At 40.9% G+C, this 21382-nt stretch overlaps 1 protein-coding gene across 1 annotated transcript; it reads left to right on the top strand.

Moving 5' to 3' along the window:
• Nucleotides 1–110: 110 nt before the first annotated feature.
• THOC7 (THO complex subunit 7) lies at nucleotides 111–21073 on the top strand (the record flags this gene model as incomplete). The annotated part of the gene is given in 9 exon segments (XM_082664453.1): nucleotides 111–140; nucleotides 146–233; nucleotides 13456–13573; nucleotides 14550–14677; nucleotides 14974–15060; nucleotides 18464–18521; nucleotides 19279–19345; nucleotides 19432–19501; nucleotides 20212–21073. Coding segments are annotated over 9 exon segments (714 nt in total). The 3' UTR covers nucleotides 20280–21073.
• Nucleotides 21074–21382: the final 309 nt, after the last annotated feature.

The raw sequence follows: 21382 nt of genomic DNA, 5'->3' as shown, positions 1-21382 counted from the left end.
GGAGCGCGCAGAGCGCAGGTCCCGCGGCGGCGGCGGCGGCGGCGGCGGCGCGGCGCGGCGCGGCTCAGGCGGCGGAGCGGGCGGCCGCGGGCGCCGCCGCCTCCTCCTCCATGGCTGTTTACCCGGCTGCATTGTGGGAGTTTGACCTCCGCCGCCGCCAACCGCCGCCTCAGCTTGCGCCGCCGCCGCCGCCGCCGCCGCCGCCGCGCACGCCATGGGAGCCGTGACTGACGGTGAGGCCCGCTCGCTGCCGCTCCGGCCCAATCCCCGGGGCCGCGCGGCCTCCCCGGACCCCGCCGCCGCCTCCCCCGAGACCCCCGGCCTCCCCTGCCGCTTTCGGGAGCCCCTTGGCCTCCCCGATCGGGCCCCTCGGAGACCCGGCCTTTCCCGGCCGCTTCCCCCGAGCCTTTGGGCCTCTCCTCGGAGCCCCGCGAACTCCGAGGCCCGCTCTCCCGAGGCCGCGCGGGGCGTGGGGAGGGTACGCTGGGAGGATCGTCGAGGGGCCGGGAGCACACGTGGGGGCCCGGGGAGGCCGGCAGCTATGCGCTGGCGGATGGTACCCGGAAGGGGTCCAGGCTGTTGGAGGATGTGGTGAGGGAGCACTGAGTGGGGGTGATGGGGCCCGAGGAGCGGCAAAGGGGAGGAAGGGGTGGAGGCCTTGCAGCCGGGGGTCCGGAGGACCTTTGGAGAGCTGAAAGGGAGTGGGAACTCCGGGGATGGGCCGAGAGTTTCGGGCCAAGTCGGAAAGAAGGGAGTCCCGGGACAATAGTACCAGGGGTGTCAGCGCACAGAGGGTGACACCTGGAGGAGTCCTCTGGACGGATTGGGAAGGTCCCCCAGACCATGGGGTGGATTGCACTGAGGCCTGAGAACTAGTCCTGGCTTGGGGGTAGCGAGAGGGAGCTGGGGACAGTATCTAAAAAGAGTAGATGTGGACGGGGTGTCCGGAGGACAGCCAGGGACTGTGCCTGGGGTATTAAGAGGAGCCAGTATAGGGATGGGGCCACCTAGGGTAGATCAGGACACTAGAAGATTCCTTTGTATGTCTTGGGGAGGGTGGTTTGTCTGCTGGAATGGAGTCGGGGGAGAGGCAGGGGCTGGGTTTCGGGAAAGTTGTGAGGACAGTTTAGGAGGTCCCTCCATGTAAGGAGGGGCCCAGGGGGTGGTCTACAGATTGAGAGCAGAAATAGAGTGACACCTTGGGGAAGGTGGACAAGCATGATGGGCAACTGGAGGGAGAATCTAAGAAGGTATCCAGTTAAGGAGTAAGGAAGTCCTTTGACATTTGGGAAGGGGGACCTAGGGGTGCAGGGTCTATTTGAAGAAAGAGTGGCCAGTAACCTTAGATGCCTATAGAGAGGCCATTTCTGAAGAGTGGGAGGTAGACAGAGTTTCCACCTTGAAGGACCAGGCCACTGGGGGGAAGAGTAACAGGCCCAAATTTGTGATCATGATGAGGAGTAATGAAGTGAAGTCTCTTCAAGGTCCAGTTAAAACTTCGCTTCATTCCAGTTTCATTTATTCAGTAGATATTTATCCCACCTGGGCTAGGCCTTGGGCTTAACAGCCCAGAACCAACAGGCAAGACCTTTTCCTCCTCTGAGGTCACAGTCTGGTGGGAAAAACACAGGAGATAATTAGTTTTCACGGTGGCAAACGTTACTACAGAGGAAGTTCAAGGTTCGGAACCGTAGAAGCATGTAACAAAGATTGCTTATCCATTCTCAGAGATCAGAAAGCCTCCCTGAAAAAGTTACTCTTAATCCCGTTTTTTGAAGGATAACTAGATGTAGTTGGATTGGTATGCCAGGTGGAGAACTACTTGTGCAAAGGCCACAAAGCATTGGAAGAACTCAAAGATAGTAAGTATTGGCTAGAAGTTAGAAAGTTATGAGCCAGAAGTTTTTGAGGGGAGTGGGAAACCATTAAAAGTTTTTTTAGCATTGGTGGGATGTTATCAGATTTGCATCAAAAACAACCACCACACTCTACTATGTGATGAGGGGAAGGGAAAGTGAGGAGTTAAGTGGCCTCTCTCCTTTCTAACATCTATATAGTATGTTAGTATGTCAAGCATGTTCTAATTATTATCCCCACTTTACATACGACACTGGGACACAACGAGGTGAAGTAACTTGCCCCAGGTTGCACAGGTAGCAAGTTATAAAGCCTGAGCTCCACATCAAGCAATCTGGCTCAGAGTTCTTCCTCTTCCCCCTTGTGCATCCTGTCTCTCAGCTACAGCTGCCCTGGTCCTAGTGAGAGATGATAGAGGCTGGGACCAAGAGGGACTGCAGAGAAGTAGACAGGTGGGAGAGAAATTTATGAGGTCAAATGTCAGGAGAGCGAATGGATATGAGGGGAAGGGCCGAGGACTATCCCTGGTTTCTGATTGGAAACTTCTCTATTCATTGAAGTAGACAACGGCAGGGGAGAGAGAGGTTTTGTCAGAAGGGAAATGGAGAGGGAAGATTAGTTCTAGTAAATGCACTGATTGCAGTCAAATACTCCCTACATCCAAAGAGGCCATCAGAATCCTCACTCTGCCACTTAAAAGCAGTCTGACCTTGTGCAGGTTAATTAACCTCTTTGAGCCTTACTTTCATTCCTTGTAAATGGGGATAATAATACAGTCTACCTCATAGGCTGGTTTTGAGAATTAGATGCAGTAAAAGTTGTGAAGTGCTTTGCACTGCATCTGATACATAGTAATGTTCAGTAAATACTATTAAATGTAAGAGTTGGTTTACTTGCCTCTCCTCCACTTTCCTCTGATGAGGACTGTGCCTTCTCCCTCTCTTTTATCTGTGCAGGTTGCCACTCCTTGCCTTTTCTGCCTGGTGACCACCCATTTATTCTTCAGGACTCACATCAAATATTCTCTGCTCTTAACCAGTTGATCTTTCAGTAGGTTAACCTATTAACCATATTATCTTATGTATATTTCTCCTCTAGCCCTTAATACTTAATTTACTTATATGGCATATTCCAGAAAATATTTAAAGCAGCTCATTATAATGAGAAAACGTTAAAATAAATGGATGAGGAAACAAGGCCAAAAGAAGATCAAGACTAGTAAAAACAAGAGGAAGTTAGAAGTGGGGTGATCCTTGTAATCAGGGGGTCAAATCTGTATGTTAATTAAAGGTGCAAGTGACTTGTTACCCTAGCTGTCCATACCAAGAGGCAGGACCTAGGCCATCCTGTGATATAGTGTTCATGAGAGCAGGAAGGCAACATTAGATACCCAGGACAAGCAGTGGGTTTTTTTTTTTTTTTAATTTTTTTTTTTTAATTTAAACACTAAAAAATAAGCTGCTCTTTAGGGTCCTCATAAACAAAAGCCAGTGTCATATCCTTAACCTCTTTTCAGCACTGAGGATCATAAACCTGTTTCTTAGCACATGCCTTACTAGGTCAAAGAAGGCTAAATCACAACTTAGAAAGGCATTCCAAAGCAGATAGACCATGTGGTTTAGGTGAAGAGCTCTGCTGGTCTGCCTTACTTCAGAGCAAGGTTTTTGGGCTTTTTTTGTTTTAAGAATTATCTAGACCATAGAGGAAAGGACAAGCCACAACTTCTTTAGGTAATCTCGGTAAACTTGATTTTCTTCAGCTGAGCTTTTGGTAAGACTCAAGCAGGAGTGAGTGATACATAATGTAAATACCTATTGCATGCCTCCCAAGCACAGTGCTGGTTATAACAATAGACTGTATAGAGGAAGACCCGACTCTTACTTGGGGGAGGGAAGCAACAGCATGCAATCAAGTAAGTAAGATAATTTCTGAGAAAGAGCATAATTTGGTTCTGAGAATGAACTAGATGGAATAAGAGAGTAATGGGGGAGGGCTGTGGAGAGTTAGGTTAAAATCAGGTGCTCAGGTGTGACCTCTGATAAGTGATGTTTACGCTAAGACCTGAAGGGGTCCACTGCGTGAAGAGCCAAGGAAAGTATTCCAGATAGAGGCAACAACTAGTGCAAAGGCCTGAGGTGCAGACAAGCTCTGTGCCGTTTAAGGAAGATGGGGAAGGCCACTGGGGCTGGATCCAGGTGGACCAGGACGGGTGGGATGCAAAAGGAGGTCAGAGAAATAAACAGAGCCTTGCAAGCCATGGAAAGGAGATCAGGTTGTCTTCTGTGGGCACTTGGAAGTGATCGGAGGGTTTCAAGCAGAAGAGTTAGTGATACAATACATCTTTTGCATCATTCTGGGTTGCTGTGTAGAGAATGGATTCTAGGAAGGCAAGAATGGAAACAGGGAGGCCAACGAGAAGTACTCCAAGGTGGGCTTGGATTAGGATGATGACATGACAGTGGAGAGGAGAGAGGAGTGGGTGGCCTCCATATTTCTATCATCCTCCTGAAAAGGTCTTGAAGAAGTTCCAATACCTGTCTCTGGAGACTAGAGGAGGGCTGATGTCCTCTTCCAAGTTTGAGTGCCTGGCAAGGTGCTGTGCCTTTGTGTAGTCCTTACATCTGGGTTTGCATATCCAATTGGACTAGGAGCCTTTGGAGGAGAACCTCTTTATTTCCTGTACAAGGACACATTGGTTAATTGGAGGAACTGCCCTCCTCAAAGGGAAGGAGAGAGACGCTATCTTGTTACCTATAGATACTGAACTATAAATATTATCACCAATACCGTTGCCTTTAGATGGACAAGTGGAAGTCCTGGGAAGTTAGTGGCTTACTGTCATATAGCTAGTTATTGGCAAAGCCACTCTCCTCTGTTGCCACCCCAGCATTCTGGCTAACTGGAAAACAGTTTAGATGTTGTTTTTGTTAATTTAAACTATGTTCACAGTTTGTATTTTGTATGTGTTAATTTAAAGGGTGTTAAACAGTGTTAGTACTCTGGTAGAAGGTGTTTCAGAAGCACTTTTTTCAGTACAGAGAACATTAGGTGTATATCTTGATATGCCAGAGCCACAGATGGGAGATGAGAAGGGGCGTGGGAGCAGGATGTGGCTGTACACTCCATTTCATAGAGCTTGTTGGTTTTGACAGTGTTTTTTTGTTGTTGTTTATTAAATTAGAAAGTGTCATGCATGGATAATATGCTTGTTAAAACTTGAAATAATGGTTTTTAACATGCCCATGAACAATATGACAGAATAATGGAATGGCACTATGGCTTTTCTAATAATGTAATTGTGTATATATTCCTCTGACTCCAGAGGTGACACTACTCATCTGTAAAAGGAAGACAATAATACATACTTTATAGGGTGTTTTCAAGGATGAAGCGTGATTAACATATGTCAAGCACTTCGAAGTTGAGTGACCATTTAATTGATTGTCCAAACGAGGACACTTTTCAGAGTGAAAGGAAACAAACAAGAGTTATGGTCATCAAATAAAGGAGTGTACAAACGCTAAGTGTCTGCTGCTGCCGCTATTCCAATCTCAATTGCTGATCGAAAGTTAATTAGACATTTGTGGCCAAGGAGTTTGCTTGGCTTTTTTTTTCCACTAGTGCCAATGGATTTGACCACTTTTTGCCCTCGTCTGTGGTCCCAGCACAGGGGTTTCTGAAGCAGTTCAAATATAAAACAATACTTCTTTAGCCAAGATAAAAGGTATCTCAAAGCAAGATTGGAGTTTCAACCTTGACTTTATTAGGGCCATACTCTATAAACATTTAAATAAATCTAGAGAAAAACAAAGGCCTTCAACATTCATTTTTTTGCTTTTCTTTTTTTAATGTTTAATTTAATTTTGGTTTATGTAATTTACTTTGGTATCAGCAATTTATTTAGACTGGGCCTAAGTGTCTCCCGAGAGATCCATATTTACATGGAAGAATCAAACCATCTTATTTATTCTTTCCACCTGACTTCTTTGTGTCTTAACATTGTTGGCCTTAAAAGTTGTTTTAATGATTTTAAGCTCCTTGAAAGGAGGGGCTAGGTGTTATTTTACCAGGAGGAATCCAACACAATGGAATATATGTAATTCAGCTTAATAACCCATAAGCGATGGTGATCTAGTGATGACTCTTAAGAGGAATCTACACACACGTTGTTTTTACATGGCCTTAGTCTCTCCTCTAGTTAATAGGTCAAGTCAAGCCAGTTTTCTTTTTTCTTGTTAACACAGCATAGATTTATTAAAGAACACTGATGAGAATTTTTACTTCAAAAAAAGTGAAGAAAAATACCTCAAAATGACCAATAAGCTCTCTATCCAGATAACAACTGTTGATACTGTGAGGAAGACAAATAATACACGTTAGGAAATTCAAGAAGAAATGCACCAAGCGACAAGTGAAAACCTTCCCCTCTTCACCTTCCACTGCTAATCCCACTTCCCAGAGGTAATTAGTGTAAGGTGTTTTTTTGTGTACTCTTCCAGAATGGTTTTTAAATGCCATAAAAGGCAAAAAACACCTCGGACGTCAAACTCCTGAGTTTGAGTCCCAGCTTTACTCCTTCAAGTAACTTTCAGTGCCTTCATTGGTAAATAGGGGTAATATCCACTTTATAGGGCTTTTGTGAGGATAACTTAGCATATTATAAGCATTATGTATATGTTAGTTGGTGTGCCGGTATGCATGTATAAAGTTTTACACAAACGTTTACGTGCTCTTTTGAACTATACTTCCATAATCAATGATACATCTTTGACTTCTTTTGGAGCTTTTTCTACCTTATTTTGTGATATTCTGTTATATATATTTTTTAATTAAACCCCTTGTAAACATTTTTTTTTTATTTTCTGTTTTTTACTCTTACAAATCGTATGACTGGAGATACATGCATAGTTGTCTTTGTACACTTGTGGGAATCATTTCTAGAAGACAGGTCAAGGGTATATGTATTCTTAATTAAAATACATATTGCCTCATTGGTTTCCTAGTAGCTAGCTGTTTTTTCCTGTGTAATCTTATCTCGTTATCCCTTCCTGTGGTTTTCAGTTTGGATCCAGAGTGTTTAGGAACACCAAGAAAAAGCCAGTGGTGTGCTTGTGTGCCTGCAGAATTTCTTGCTAAACTGCCTTCAGAAAGGAAATGCTTATCCTCACTGTTAGATCACAGAATTGCTATTTCTTGAAAGCAGGTGAGATCGGGAGCTGTGCGGTCTAGCAGATCGGCAGGCACGCTTGGCGGTAGCTTAGCCCTAGGAGGAAGTTACATAACAGGCTCTTATCACTGGTTGTCAAGCCTTGACATGTCCCTAAAGTAAGTGTTTTGGAACTTGGCCCACCATTATCTTCCAAATTGTTCTTCTCTTTCCTTTTTTCAGTATTTGCTCCAAGAGGGTATGAAAACTTGTTTTGTAATCAAGGTTTCAATAGCCACTTTGAGGGAATAACAATTAGGGGTTTTGAAAGCCATGTTAGTCTGGGTTTAGGAGAGATTGTCCTTTCCACACTAAAATGAGAAAATTCCTAAGATGTTTGTGTCATCCATCCAGAGGCTTGGAAATGGAGAGTTGGTTTAGTGACTGTAAAGCAGTCATTTCTTCCAGCCTGTTTATGGAAAATCGGGCATTAAAATCTAACCCTTTGAAAGGACTTCTTGACATATTTCTTCTAGGTAGAAAGTGGCATATAAGACAGGAAAGGGTCTAAAATACATCCCAGTTTTTTGAGTAAATATTTGCTTGTTGCCATGCATGTGTCATAACTGATTTGAAAATGATTTTTGAATGGCAGACATTTTGTAGATATAATTATGGCACACATACAACTGAATCCAGTAGGAAATCTTCCTACGAGCCTAAAATTAGGTGGAAAACCACCACTCTCAGAGCAGATGTTAGGTATTTTGGTTTCAAGGCTTTTCCCAGATGGTTTTGATCCTCGTGGTCAGTTAAGAAAGTAATTGGGACAACTGAGGAATGATGTTGATAACATCACTGAAATAGTTTCTAAGCCATCTTCACCATTTTTACAGGTGGGCCAAGGCCCGCCAGGATTAATATTAGCATCCAGATTGCTTACAGAGAGTTTCAGCATGATAACAATTTATGAAGTCAATGTATATAGTAAACAGAACATGTTTAGGTGTGTTCAATCTAGAGCTAATTGAGGAGGTACCATTAAAAATAACAATGCTGGTATCATACACGCTGGGAACTGTCAGCAGCTGGCCATCTTTAAATTTAAAAAGAACAGAGGCTGTTTTCAAACTGGCAACTTACCCTTTGGTTTTACTTTGTTGCTGTTGGAGCTGTGCTCTGTACTTTATGTATGTTATTTCAATCATACTCATCCCCAGAGAATTTCCTAGGCAGCAACTGCCTATGCAGTTTAAGCTAGAAATATCATGACCTTACAGTACAAAGCTTGAGACAAGCAAATTTGTGAGAAATCATAACTGGACAAAACTTTGTATGCCTAATATATATCTACATGGGTATATAGATGTATCTATAGATGTATCTCCAACATACACTCACTTTCTAACATTAAATTGTGAATTAAATTTAGCATGAAGATAAGAATAACTTTTTTTTCCTTTTTTTCTTTCCTACAATGAACAGGCATCATGCTCCTCTGTACACTTTTATTTCCATAAAGTTTCACAGCAGTCCTATGAAGTGGATAGTTTTATTCCCATTTTTAGAGATGAAGTTAAAAGTAGGTCACAAACACAAAGTAAACACTGTGGACTAACCAGAACGTTGGACCCAGGTTTTGACTTCTGGCCCAGGGTCTGGCTGTGAAGAAACGCTCTGTAGACAAAAGAGGGATAGGACTGACGTAGGAGAAAGATCCGTGAATGCCTGGACAGCGACTCCCCCCCTCACCAGAACTCATCAGACTGCACTTCTCCTTGTGCTGTGTCGGCCAGTGTTGGCCCTGGCCCCTGCCTTTCGTAATTTGCCTTCCGGGACCTGCGATTCTAATCTCTGCTTTAATTCATGGCATTTTAGCTCCTACTGCCTATGCTTTGGTAGCCTCCTAGGTGCTTCACAGCTGCGTTCCATTTTGTACACTCTGCCCTCAACTTGATCCTCCTAGAAAGTCCAGCCATGAATCTTCAGCAACTCCAACTTGTTGCCTTCCAGGAAGGTCCAAGTCTACCAGGATGGCATTTACTAGTGTGGACTCCCATAATCTGACCTCTAACTGCCTTTATGAACTTGGGTCTCGATGATGATATCTGTCTTCACACACATCCAGCCTCCCTATTGTCCTAGAGTACTCACAGCCAGATCCAGCCTTGCATTCCACACCTCTGCCTTAGCTCACAGCTTTCTCCCTGCCTGCTGGGGGTGGGTGGGGATGGGGAGTAGGGAAACAACTTTAGCTTGCTTTCTTTGTTTCTAACACTTCTATTGAGGTATAAATGATACACAAAGAACTACGCGTATTGTGTACAATTTGATGTGTTTGGGCATATACAAACACCTATGATACCATCACCACAATTATAGCTTGCTTTCTTTTTCAAACAACAGCTAACAGATTTTGAGTACCTATATGGTTCAAAAATCAAATAATATAAAAAAATATTTCCCCATCTTCCAGCCTGTCCTCCAGCTCCCCAACTGATACTGCCCCAATTCCTTGGTAACCCCTTTTATTAGCTTCTTGTATAGCATTCCAGGATATCTATGTGAATATAAACACGTGAATATATATTCTTATTTCCCCCCATTTTTATGTGAAAAGAAGCATGCCATAAATATGATTCTTCACCTTACACTTTTAACAAGTTGTATTAAGTGGTCTCTCTCTCTCCCAGTACACAGATGTTTCCTCATTCTTTGTTTTTTATCGCTTCTTAGTATTCCATCATATTCTTATGTTGAAATTTATCTAACCCCCTGTTGATGAACATGTCATATTGCATATAGGCAAGTATATCTAGGATTTTTGGGTCAAAGAGACCATATTATTTGAAATTTCGATAGATACTGTTAAAATGCCTTTTGGCTTTTTTGACTGATGGTTTTCAAGTATCAAAAGAGCAGCTCAAAATCCTCTTTCCCTGTTCCCCCCAAGCTAAAGGAAGCTCTCCTCTTAATCTCCTGCTGTGTGTGTCACTCATTTAACAATCCCAGCTTCCTCTGTGTGTGTGTGTGTGTGTGTGTGTATTCATATGGGTGTTACTTCTCCAACTAGAGTGAAGGAGCTCAGGTCTTTAGTTCATGTCCTCAGAACTTAGTCCGGTACCTACGGACACATCTGCTCATTGATCAAATATTTGTGTCTTTTGTACAAGAAGGGAAATCTCTGCTATGGACCTGAAAATAAGATGGTTGCTGCTAGTCCTTGTTAGTGTTTTATTGAGACAAACTCTTTGGAGGGCAGATGGTCCCAGGCAGGCACCACAAATCCAATTTAAAAATCTTTATTGAGCATCAGAAATGTAAAGACACAGTGTGAGAGGCTGGAGAGCAAACAGAATGAACAAGACATAGGGTGGGCCCTGACAAACCTTTTTCCCAAGTTTATTTGGCCTGTACAATGCTTTAAACATTTTTCAAAATTTTCTGTAATTATGGGCTTCCCTGGTGGCGCAGTGGTTGAGAATCCGCCTGCCAATGCAGGGGACGCGGGTTCGTGCCCCGGTCCGGGAAGATCCCACATGCCGCGGAGCGGCTGGGACCGTGAGCCATGGCCGCTAAGCCTGCGCGTGTGCTCCGCAACGGGAGAGGCCACAACAGTGAGAGGCCCGCGTATCGCAAAAAAAAAAAAAAAAAAAAAAAAATTCTGTAATTAGGATATTACATACATATATAAAAAGTGCTCAGATCTTAAGTATACAGCTGACAAGATCACAAAATGTATTTGAAACATTTTTAGTTAGTCACCAAACTTTACAAATCTCTTGAAGAGCCAGCTTTGGTAATAGCTTACCCTTTTAGGTACTTACTCCTCAATTTCCTTACTCCCTATTCCCTGAATTCATTTACATTTGAAATCCCTGGTCCTCAATAAAGTAGGGTGCCTGGGTATCTGAGAGGAAGATTGGGTTTCTTGGGGGCTTGGAAGATTAGAGATGAGGAGATCAAAAAGAAACTAAAGAGCCTCAATTGACCACTGGATTGCTCACCCACTGAATGTTTACTTTTAACAAAGTTAAAACATTTGTGATTTTAGAAAATCAATTTCATTTTCTGCATTTTAATCTCTTCAGGGACTGTGTTTTGTCCTTAGTCTCCTCAAGTAACTTTGTTGGTGGTTAAATACGGAAAGCATTAGTTTATATTTTAAAGTGTAAAATTAAAACACTTGATGAATCTGTAGCTTGAGCCATCTGTCAAAGCCGTGACTCTGAGAACAATACCTAATTCTAAAAATGTTTATCTGATGTCACAGAATAGATTTTAAAACTGGAGCCATCTGCCTTCCAAAGTTTATCTCTGTTGCACCTGCGCTCAGAAATACTTCTGCCTACACACAGGAACTATTGTTTAAAGATTTTTCTGTATTCATCCTGCAGGCTCTCCAGGAATTATTCACACTTTAAAAATTATTTTTTTTAGATTCACGCACATGGTAAGAAAACAAATCCTACAAAGTCATATAAAAATTAAATCCCTTCTCATCCTATATCTGTAATCCCTCTCACCAGAAACAGCCACTGTTACCAGTTTCTTGTGGATTCTTCCAAAGATATTCTCTGAATACACAAACATATATGTGACGGGCGCACATATACACACATGGCCTCCTCCTTTTCTACACAAATGGCAGCAAACTGTTTCTCTGCACCTGTTTTGTTTTCATTTTATTTAACATATCTAAGGAGATTTTTTTGATATCAGTATATACATACACACTATTCTTTTGGCTGCATATTATTACATTTAATGAATGTTTCATAATTTACCCAGTCTCTTACTGGTGAATGTTTAGGTTTGCAATCTTTCTACCACAAGCAGCACTGTTAAGAATGTCCCTTTACATTTATCTTTGTGCATGGGTGCACATGTATCTATAGGATGAATTCCCAGAACTGGAATAATGGGGTCAGAAAGGTATGTGCGTTTTGAATATTGTATTATTGGCCAGCTGCCCTGCAAAGAGTGTACCAGTTTGCATTCCATCAGTGTGCATAAGTGCGATTTCTCAACACCTTTGCCATCACTGATTATCATGTCTTTGATCTTTGCCAATATGATAGATTAAAGTGATACCTTATTGTGGTTTCAATTTGCGTTTCTCTTGTTATGATCCAGCACTATCTTGTCCAGGAAGAACACTAGGTCAGGGCTGCCAGGCAGACCCTTTGGGGCCCCACCTGTTACTCATCATTATCATCTGCACTGCTTTTCTATTCCTTTTTCTTTTTTCTTTTCCTTGGAACAAAAGTGAGACAGACTTATTAAAAAAAAAAAGTCCTCATGGGGAAAGAAACATTACAGATATAATAACTAAATTACACTTTTTGGGGGACTTCCCTGGTAGTGCAGTGGTTAAGAATCTGCCTGCCAATGCAGGGGACATGGGTTCAGAGCCCTGGACGGGGAAGATCCCACATGCCACCGAGCACCTAAGCCCGTGCGCAACAACTACTGAGCCCGCGCTCTATAGCCCGTGTGCCACAACTACTGAGCCCGTGTGCCATAAGTACTGAAGCCCGCACGCCTAGAGCCTGTGCTCCGCAGCAAGAGAAGCCACCGCAATGAGAAGCTCGCGCGCCGCAACCAAGAGTAGCCCGCGCTTGCCTCAGCTAGAGAAAGCCCTTGTGCAGCAACGAAGACCCAACGCAGCCAAAAATGAATAAATAAAATAAATTTATTTTAAAAATTACACTTAAAAAAAAAAAAACAGGGCTTCCCTGGTGGCGCAGTGGTTGAGAGTCCTCCTGCCGATGCAGGGGACACGGGTTCGTGCCCCGGTCCGGGATGATCCCACGTGCTGCGGAGCGGCTGGGCCTGTGAGCCATGGCCGCTGAGCCTGCGCGTCCAGAGCCTGTGCTCCGCAACGGGAGAGGCCCCAACACTGAGAGGCCCGCGTACCGCAAAAAAAAAAAAAAAAAGCAAAAAAAACCTATTCCTTTTTCTCTGACCCATCTCATTCTCTTTTCCTATTCTGCCACTACATCTTTTAAATCTTCTTTTCTCTGTTTTCCTTTTACCAGTACCTCACACTAGTCAGAGACATGAATGCTTTAGACTTCCTTCTGTCTGAACAGGATTTTCAAAAAAAAGTTCTCCGAGAATTATTGGCTTATTTCCCTGGTAGTACCCGAAAATTATTTCTACTCAACAATCCGGTAGTAGAATGCCAGTTCTGTGAGGCCAAGGCTTTTTTCTGCTATAACCCTAGCCCCTAAAACAGTGCCTGACACGAACACTTAATAACTTTCCATATATATATGATAGTAAAACCTAACAAAATTTAACAATTTTAAATGTACAATGGCATTAAGTACATTTACATTTCAATAATTTTCTTTTGGATTAATGAATAAGTAATGGTATTGGTTAGTTTCCCCGAAAGTTAACAAGAGCCAGACAGTCATTTTAATTCACATTGTTCTTTCCTCCAGACGAAGTCATACGGAAGCGTCTCCTAATTGATGGAGATGGTGCTGGAGATGATCGGAGAATTAATCTGCTAGTGAAAAGTTTCATTAAATGGTGCAACTCTGGATCCCAGGAAGAAGGGTATTTCATTTTGCTGTTGTTTCTATACTAATGTTCTGGTGTGATTTTTTTTTTTTAGACCATATATACAGTCCTGTTAATATTTCAGATTTTCACTCACCTTAAATGTCCAATGGAGTCAACTCTGTTAATCCAGAGTAGACTTTTCTGGCCTTCTCTTCAGAGGCCTGCTTTATGTTTATTAAAATGTGCAGAACGGGCTTCCCTGGTGGCGCAGTGGTTGAGAGTCCGCCTGCCGATGCAGGGGACACGGGTTCGTGCCCCAGTCCGGGAAGATCCCACATGCCACGGAGCGGCTAGGCCCGTGAGCCATGGCTGCTGAGCCTGTGCATCCGGAGCCTGTGCTCCGCAGCGGGAGAGGCCACAACCGTGAGAAGCCCGCGTACTGAAAAAAAAAAAAAAAAAAAATGTGCAGAAGGCATAGTGGTAAGAAATGAAGGTGAAATTCAGACTCATTACTTTGGTCACTTTTAAAAGCAGATGAGTGTTTAGTAAGAAAATATCTAAATGAAATTTTCTTTTTTTAACATACTAATAAAAGTTGCTGCAAGGTTTTATATTTTTGATAATTTTTTTAACTTAAATTTTTTTCATCATTTGAACTAGCTTTTCACATAAATAATTGTATAGAGTGAAAAAATTATGAGAACAGAATTGTGAAGATAAAAACCATCTTAAAACATTTTAAAAAGGATTTTAAACAAAATTCAACAAATAGTTGTTTGAATTAAGCTTATATTGCTAAGCTCTACAGTCCCGTCTTTGCATTTGTAACTGATACAGTTTATATATTCAACTAAACCACATTTGGAAAAAGAAAACATAAGGGACAGATATTCTAATTTTTTTTTTAAATAAAGAAAATTATTCTCTCAGAACTTGGTATAATTTACTTGGCAAATCTGTGCCTGTATTATAATACTTCAACTGGAAATCCACAAAAATCTTTTTTCTTTTTCTCTCTTTTTTTTGTTAGATACAGCCAGTACCAGCGTATGCTGAGCACACTGTCCCAATGTGAATTTTCAATGGGCAAAACTTTGCTGGTATATGATATGAATCTCAGAGAAATGGAAAATTATGAAAAAATTTACAAAGAAATAGGTAAGGAAGCTTAATTGTTGTTTCTATCTGTAATTGTAATTTTTATGGTCTAAGGGAAATAATATCTGCTAACATTTTTCTTTGGTTAGTGGTAAAATAATAACAATAACAACATTAATTGAAAGAATGTTTTCTAAAATGATATGTAATACTTTGAGTTACAGCTATTTTTTAAATGCCAGCATCTATTTTATTAGCAATGAAACTTAATTTAAAAACATATTTTAAAATTGAAAATGGGTGGAGATTATACATGTTGTTATAACTATCTTTAAAAAAAATAACCTTTTATATAGAATGTAGCATTGCTGGAGCACATGAAAAAATTGCTGAGTGCAAAAAGCAAATTCTTCAAGCAAAACGAATACGAAAAAATCGCCAAGGTAAGGGTTTTGTGGGATTTAGTGTGCAAATACTTTCTTACTGACTAGTATTTTCATGCAGTTTTTAACATTGTGAGGGAAAACCTTCAGCTAGAATCAACCTGAATTATAAAAAAGAATTATGAGTCAAACTTAATTCTTTAAAACTATATTATTCTTTAAAATAGCAGAGAAGGAAGGTAATGCTGAAAAAAATTTTTGTTGTTGTTGGACTGTATTGATTAAACAAGTATTTCTTTTATTTGTTTTTTTTTTTTTTACTGTACTCAGATCCCTTTGCTTAAATAGTGTTACGGTTAATGAGCAAAGGTAATTTATTTAGGGTTTTGTTTGTTGTTTTTTTGTTTGTTTAATGGAACTACTTTCAAAAAACAGAAAAGAATTTAAGCCCGTGAATTTTTTTTTTATATATAAATTTATATATGGCTGCATTGGGTCTTTGCTGCTGCGCCTGGGCTTCTCCTTGCGGTGGCTTCTCTTGTTGCGGAGCACAGGCTCTAGGCACACGGGGGTTGTGGTGCACCACGGCATGTGGGATCTTCCCGGACCAGGGCTCGAACCCGTGTCTTCTACATTGGCAGGCGGATTCGTAACCACTGTGCCACTATTAAGCACAATGGAAGCAAACATTTACAAGCTGCCTAAATTTCTAATAAGAGGATAAAGCTTAGCTTTGTTCTGATCTCGTTTTTATTTAGCGTCTGTCTTATTTTAGTCTATAACAACTATTTCAAAATAATTTTAATGGCAGGGGCATTGTTCCTCCTATAATGTAAATTGAAAGAAAGATAAAAAATATAATGTGTAGTCACAATTGTGACATATAAATGCAAAACTAGAAGGATATCAGGCTTCCCTCGTGGCGCAGTGGTTGAGAGTCCGCCAGCCGATGCAGGGGACACGGTTTGTGCCCTGGTCCAGGAAGATCCCACATGCCGCGGAGCGGCTAGGCCCGTGGGCCATGGCCTCTGAGCCTGCGCGTCTGGAGCCTGTGCTCCGCAACGGGAGAGGCCACAACAGTTGAGAGGCCCGCGTACCGCAAAAAAAAAAAAAACTAGGATATAGAAAATGTTAATGGTTATTTTGGAGTTGTGGGGGTTTTATGACTTAGGGTTCTTTTGTGTTTTTTTTTCTTTTTTTTACACTGTAATCCAAAAAATTTTTTATTAAAAATCACACTTATGGACTTCCCTGGTGGCGCAGTGGTTGAGAGTCCGCCTGCCAATGCAGAGGACACGGGTTCGTGCCCGGGTCTGGGAAGATCCCACATGCCGCGGAGCGGCTGGGCCCATGAGCCATGGCCGCTGAGCCTGCGCGTCCGGAGCCTGTGCTCCGCAAAGGGAGAGGCCACAACAGTGAGAGGCTCGTGTACCGCAAAAAAAAAAAAAAAAAAAATCACACTTATATCACACTTATATCGAATTAATACACTGATTGCCAAAACAATGAATTTTACTTTTTTTTTGCATTTTTTAAGTTTGTTTTTTCTTTAACATCTTTATTGGAGTATAATTGCTTTATAATGGTGTGTTAGTTTCTGCTTTATAACCCAGTGAATCAGCTATACATATACATATATCCCCATATCTCCTCCAACTTGCATCTGCCTCCCGCCCTCCCTATCCCACCCCTCTAGGTGGTCACAAAGCACCGAGCTGATCTCCCTGTGCTATGTGGCTGTGTCCCACTAGCTATGTATTTTACATTTGGTAGTGTATATATGTCCATGCCAGTCTCTCACTTCGTCCCAGCTTACCCTTCCCCCTCCCCGTGTCCTTGAATCCATTCTCTACGTCTGCCTCTTTATTCCTGTCCTGACCCTAGGTTTTTCAGAACCTTTTTTTTTTAGATTCCATATATATGTGCTAGCATACGGTATTTGTTTTTCTCTTTCTTACTTCACTCTGTATGACACACTCTAGGGCCATCCACCTCACTACACCTCACTACTACTCTAGGGCCATCCACCTCACTAGAAATAACTCAATTTTATTTCTTTTTATGGCTGAGTAATATTCCATATGTGCCACATCTTCTTTATCCATTCATCTGTCGATGGACACTTAGGTTGCTTCCATATCCTGGCTACTGTAAATAGAGCTGCAATGAACATTGTGGTACATGACTCTTTTTTTTTTTGGCTGTGTTGGGTCTTCGTTTCTGTGCGAGGGCTTTCTCTAGTTGCGGCAAGCGGGGGCCACTCTTCATTGCGGTGCGTGGGCCTCTCACTATTGTGGCCTCTCCTGCTGCAGAGCACAGGCTTCCAGACGCGCAGGCTCAGCAGCTGTGGCTCATGGGCCCAGTTGCTCCACGGCACATGGGATCTTCCCAGACCAGGGCTCGAACCCATGTCCCCTGCATTAGCAGGCAGATTTTCAACCACTGCGCCACCAGGGAAGCCCTGTGGTACATGACTCTTGAATTTTACTTTTTAATGAGCCAATTAAGATGATATTTAATTCCTAATTCCTTATTTTTATTTATTTATTTTTGCGGTATATGGGCCTCTCACTGTTGTGGCCTCTCCCGTTGCGGAGCACAGGCCCCGGACGCGCAGGCTCAGCGGCCATGGCTCACGGGCCCAACCGCTCCGCGGCATGTGGGATCTTCCCGGACCGGGGCACGAACCCATGTCCCCTGCATCGGCAGGCGGACTCTCAACCACTGTGCCACCAGGGAAGCTCCTAATTCCTTATTTTTAAAAGGTGTTTTTTGAATTCAGTCTAAAATGCATGTGGTCAGGTTGCAGTGGCCAATTTAGAGTAGGATATACCAACTTACTTAAGAATTAATGTCAATTTACAGTATTTTTATTGATTAAAGAGACTTTTAAATAAATGTGCCACATATCATTTCATAGGAAAACTTAACAGGAGATACATGACTTATCTTGGAGTTCTCAGTGGAGCAGAAACAAAGTTCCTGAACTATAAATCATTTCTAAGTTTACGAGATCTTTACCTTTGAAATGAGTGAGAAGTATAATTTTCTGTTGTCTAAGATCTGAAATTAATGGTAGGAGATAGATACATAGATATATACACCTTGCTGATCTTCTATTTGATGGGCAAATAGGGAATAATATCCTCTTCAGAATCAGTTCACTTGATGATCAATGACTTAAGTTCACTTACGTTTATGCTAGCCTCTTGTATTCTGCCCAGGCATAGGTAAATGGAAAAACAGTGGAGGTAAAATCCTTGTTTGGAATACTTCTGAAGTCATGTATCCTTGAAATTATAATTGAATCAAGAGAAACTGACGATACTCTGTCCATCCTTCAGTGTTTCCACTTCTTTATGTACTAAGAAAGTGATTAGGAGAGCTCTGTGATGTTAGACATTTTGGTTTGATAACAAGGTTCAAAAAACCTTATTTTAGTAAACATTTTTATATCTTTCAGAATATGATGCATTGGCAAAAGTGATCCAGCGTCATCCAGACAGGCATGAGACATTAAAGTAAGTTCAGAGTTTTACTCTGAAAGGAACTAATCTTTATCCATAAATGTTTACATACTAGTCTATGCATTCCATTTTTGTGGGAGTACATCATCAAAAGGAAGAGCCCGATCTTCAATAAAAAGAATTAACTAGATAAACAGTTTTTAAACACAGATCTCAAAAACAATTAGTGAAAGAAAAACAGAAGACATATACAATGAATTTTAAATTATTCCTAAGTTTCGGAAATACATACAGAATAATAACCATTTATAAAAGTTAGGGCCCCCCAAGTATTATATACTTATACTGTATGTTATTTAGAGATACAAATATATGTATAAAAAAGGATTAGAATGATACAGTGATTACCTGAATGGGGAGTAGAGGAGGAGAAAAAGGCCTGGTTCAGAGGACTAGGGGTAAAATTCAAAGGGTATTTCAAGTTAACCTGCAATTTACCAAAAAAAAAAAAAAAAAAAAGACTTGAAATAATTATGACAAAATGTTAAAAGTTACCAACTCTTGGGGTTTGATATCCTATTATCAAGTTTTTCTATACTTTAAAAGTTATCTAAAATTTAATTTTAATGAAAATTAGTGCATATTTAGAAGAAATCACCCTTAGTTTTAAAAGTCTCATCATAATGGAGTATTATACCTCCTTATCTTTTATTTTTTAAATAAATACTATTTACTAACTAAAAAGTTAGATATTAATTATGAATTCTCTTCCCCCAATTAGCAAAATATAACACTATTTTATTTTTTTCAGGGAACTAGAGGCTCTGGGAAAAGAATTAGAGCATCTTTCACATATTAAAGAAAGTGTTGAAGATAAGGTATTTGCATGTGATATATGTTAGCCTTTGTGTTCTGTATAGGTTTATAGATCAATGTGTATTAATTTTTTTTCTTATTAACACAGCTAGAATTGAGAAGGAAACAGTTTCACGTTCTTCTTAGTACCATCCACGAACTTCAGCAAACACTGGAAAGTAAGTAACAAGAGCCACAAAATGAATGTCTATGAAGATTTTTAAGTGATCAGAGGCATGTCTTCTAAAATATACATTTTAAAGAGAGTGCACCTTCAGTTTCAGAACAGGAGTGTAGCTGGATAACATTAGAAGGTACTCATGTTGTTCATCTTTCTGATTATATGCAGAAAAGCCTGAATATGTACGATTTGAATACCTGTCTAGTGGTTTGTAAATTAAGAGAAATTTAAGCATGATAGACTTGGAATTGTTCTTGGTTTACTGTAGTATATTGCTATAAAGTAACAATTCAGGACCCAGGCAGGCAATAAGTGAATGAAATAATCAATGCATAAACACATTTGCATTCTCAATGAACTAGGTGCTTTGGGGACCCGGGGACTTGCTCTTTGTATTGACTAAAGCCAATTTTTATGTAACCTGATCTTCTGATTGTTTGCAAAAAAGCCTAAGACCTAGATTTTTTTTTTTTTAGCTGAAGTCTATCACATAAAATTTGCATTTTGATTCAACTAATAACAACAACCAAAACAAGACTTTTAAAACCAAACCCACTTGTGTGGGTCAATTACAGTCATAGGCTGCCATTTTGCCATTTTTGGTTTAAATACATTCGCTAATAAAGGATAAAAGTGTTTTCATGTATTCATTAAACATATAATTTAAGCAAATTTGATTAAAGTTTTATGTTTCTTTCTCAATTGCAGATGATGAAAAGCTCTCAGAGGCAGAAGAAGCTCAAGAAACAAGCATGGAAACTGATCCTAAACCATAGACCAGCTAATCACTCACCATTCCCAAGAATATTGAAGTAGCAACATGATCTTAGTGTGTTCAGAATTGGTTGTGCTCTTGAGACATATAAAGTTTTGGTAGTGAACTACGTTGCTGTTAAATTTCAATTCACAGTTCATTCACATTTCTTCACACAAAGGGAGATGACTTCATTATATATTTGTTTTAATTGAAATGCCTTTTTTTTTTTTTTTTTTTTGCGGTACGTGGGCCTCTCACTGTTGTGGCCTCTCCCGCTGCGGAGCACAGGCTCCGGATGCGCAGGCCCAGCGGCCATGGCTCACAGGCCCAGCCGCTCCGCGGCATGTGGGATCTTCCCGGACCGGGGCATGAACCCGTGTCCCCTGCATCGGCAGGCGGACTCTCAACCACTGCACCACCAGGGAAGCCCTGAAATGCCTTTCTTATACTTAAAAGATAGGAAGCAACATGCAAAAATGTTTAATGAAATATTTTCAAGCCAGATATGTTAGTGCTCATTGGTATTCTAGGTAGTTTTTAACTGGTAACATTGATTTGCTCACAAAATAAGTGGAAGATAGTGAGAAGGTGGCATTTCTAGGATGTACCTGAGAAAATTAGTTGATTTCTGGAAATCGTTACCACTTTTGAAAATGAAGTCCATGAATAGGCTCTCAGGAGGGCTGTGAACTTGTGAAATTATGTACAAAATGTTTGTGGTGTATGCTTATTGTGGGAGAGGTTCCATGATATTAAGAATCACTGATATCAGAGGTAATTACACGATGCAAAGTAAATCAATATGCAAAACTTTCTAGATCTCTGTCCTTAATACTTGGGCAATGTGGTTGTTAAGTGTTGTGTTGAAATGTTTTCTCTCTATCGTTTTGTTCTGTAGGAGTCATTTTCAAGAGTCTTGCAAAAAGGATTTCATGATCTTTTAAAAAAAATTAAGCCAGGTCTGAATCACGTACAATTGTCTTAAGTATTGAATTACATGGCTAATACTTGTTAGGGTCTATCCTTATCCATTTATTTTAGTGCAGAAACATGGCATTTTGCATGAATCATACCTTAATAATGCTACATTTTTGTAATTTTGATACAAACTCGTATCTTTAA

The sequence above is a fragment of the Grampus griseus genome (assembly GCF_964374135.1).
Source record: "Grampus griseus genome assembly, chromosome: 10".
Classification (NCBI taxonomy): domain Eukaryota; kingdom Metazoa; phylum Chordata; class Mammalia; order Artiodactyla; family Delphinidae; genus Grampus; species Grampus griseus.
This window is presented reverse-complemented; position numbering and strand designations above follow the sequence as displayed.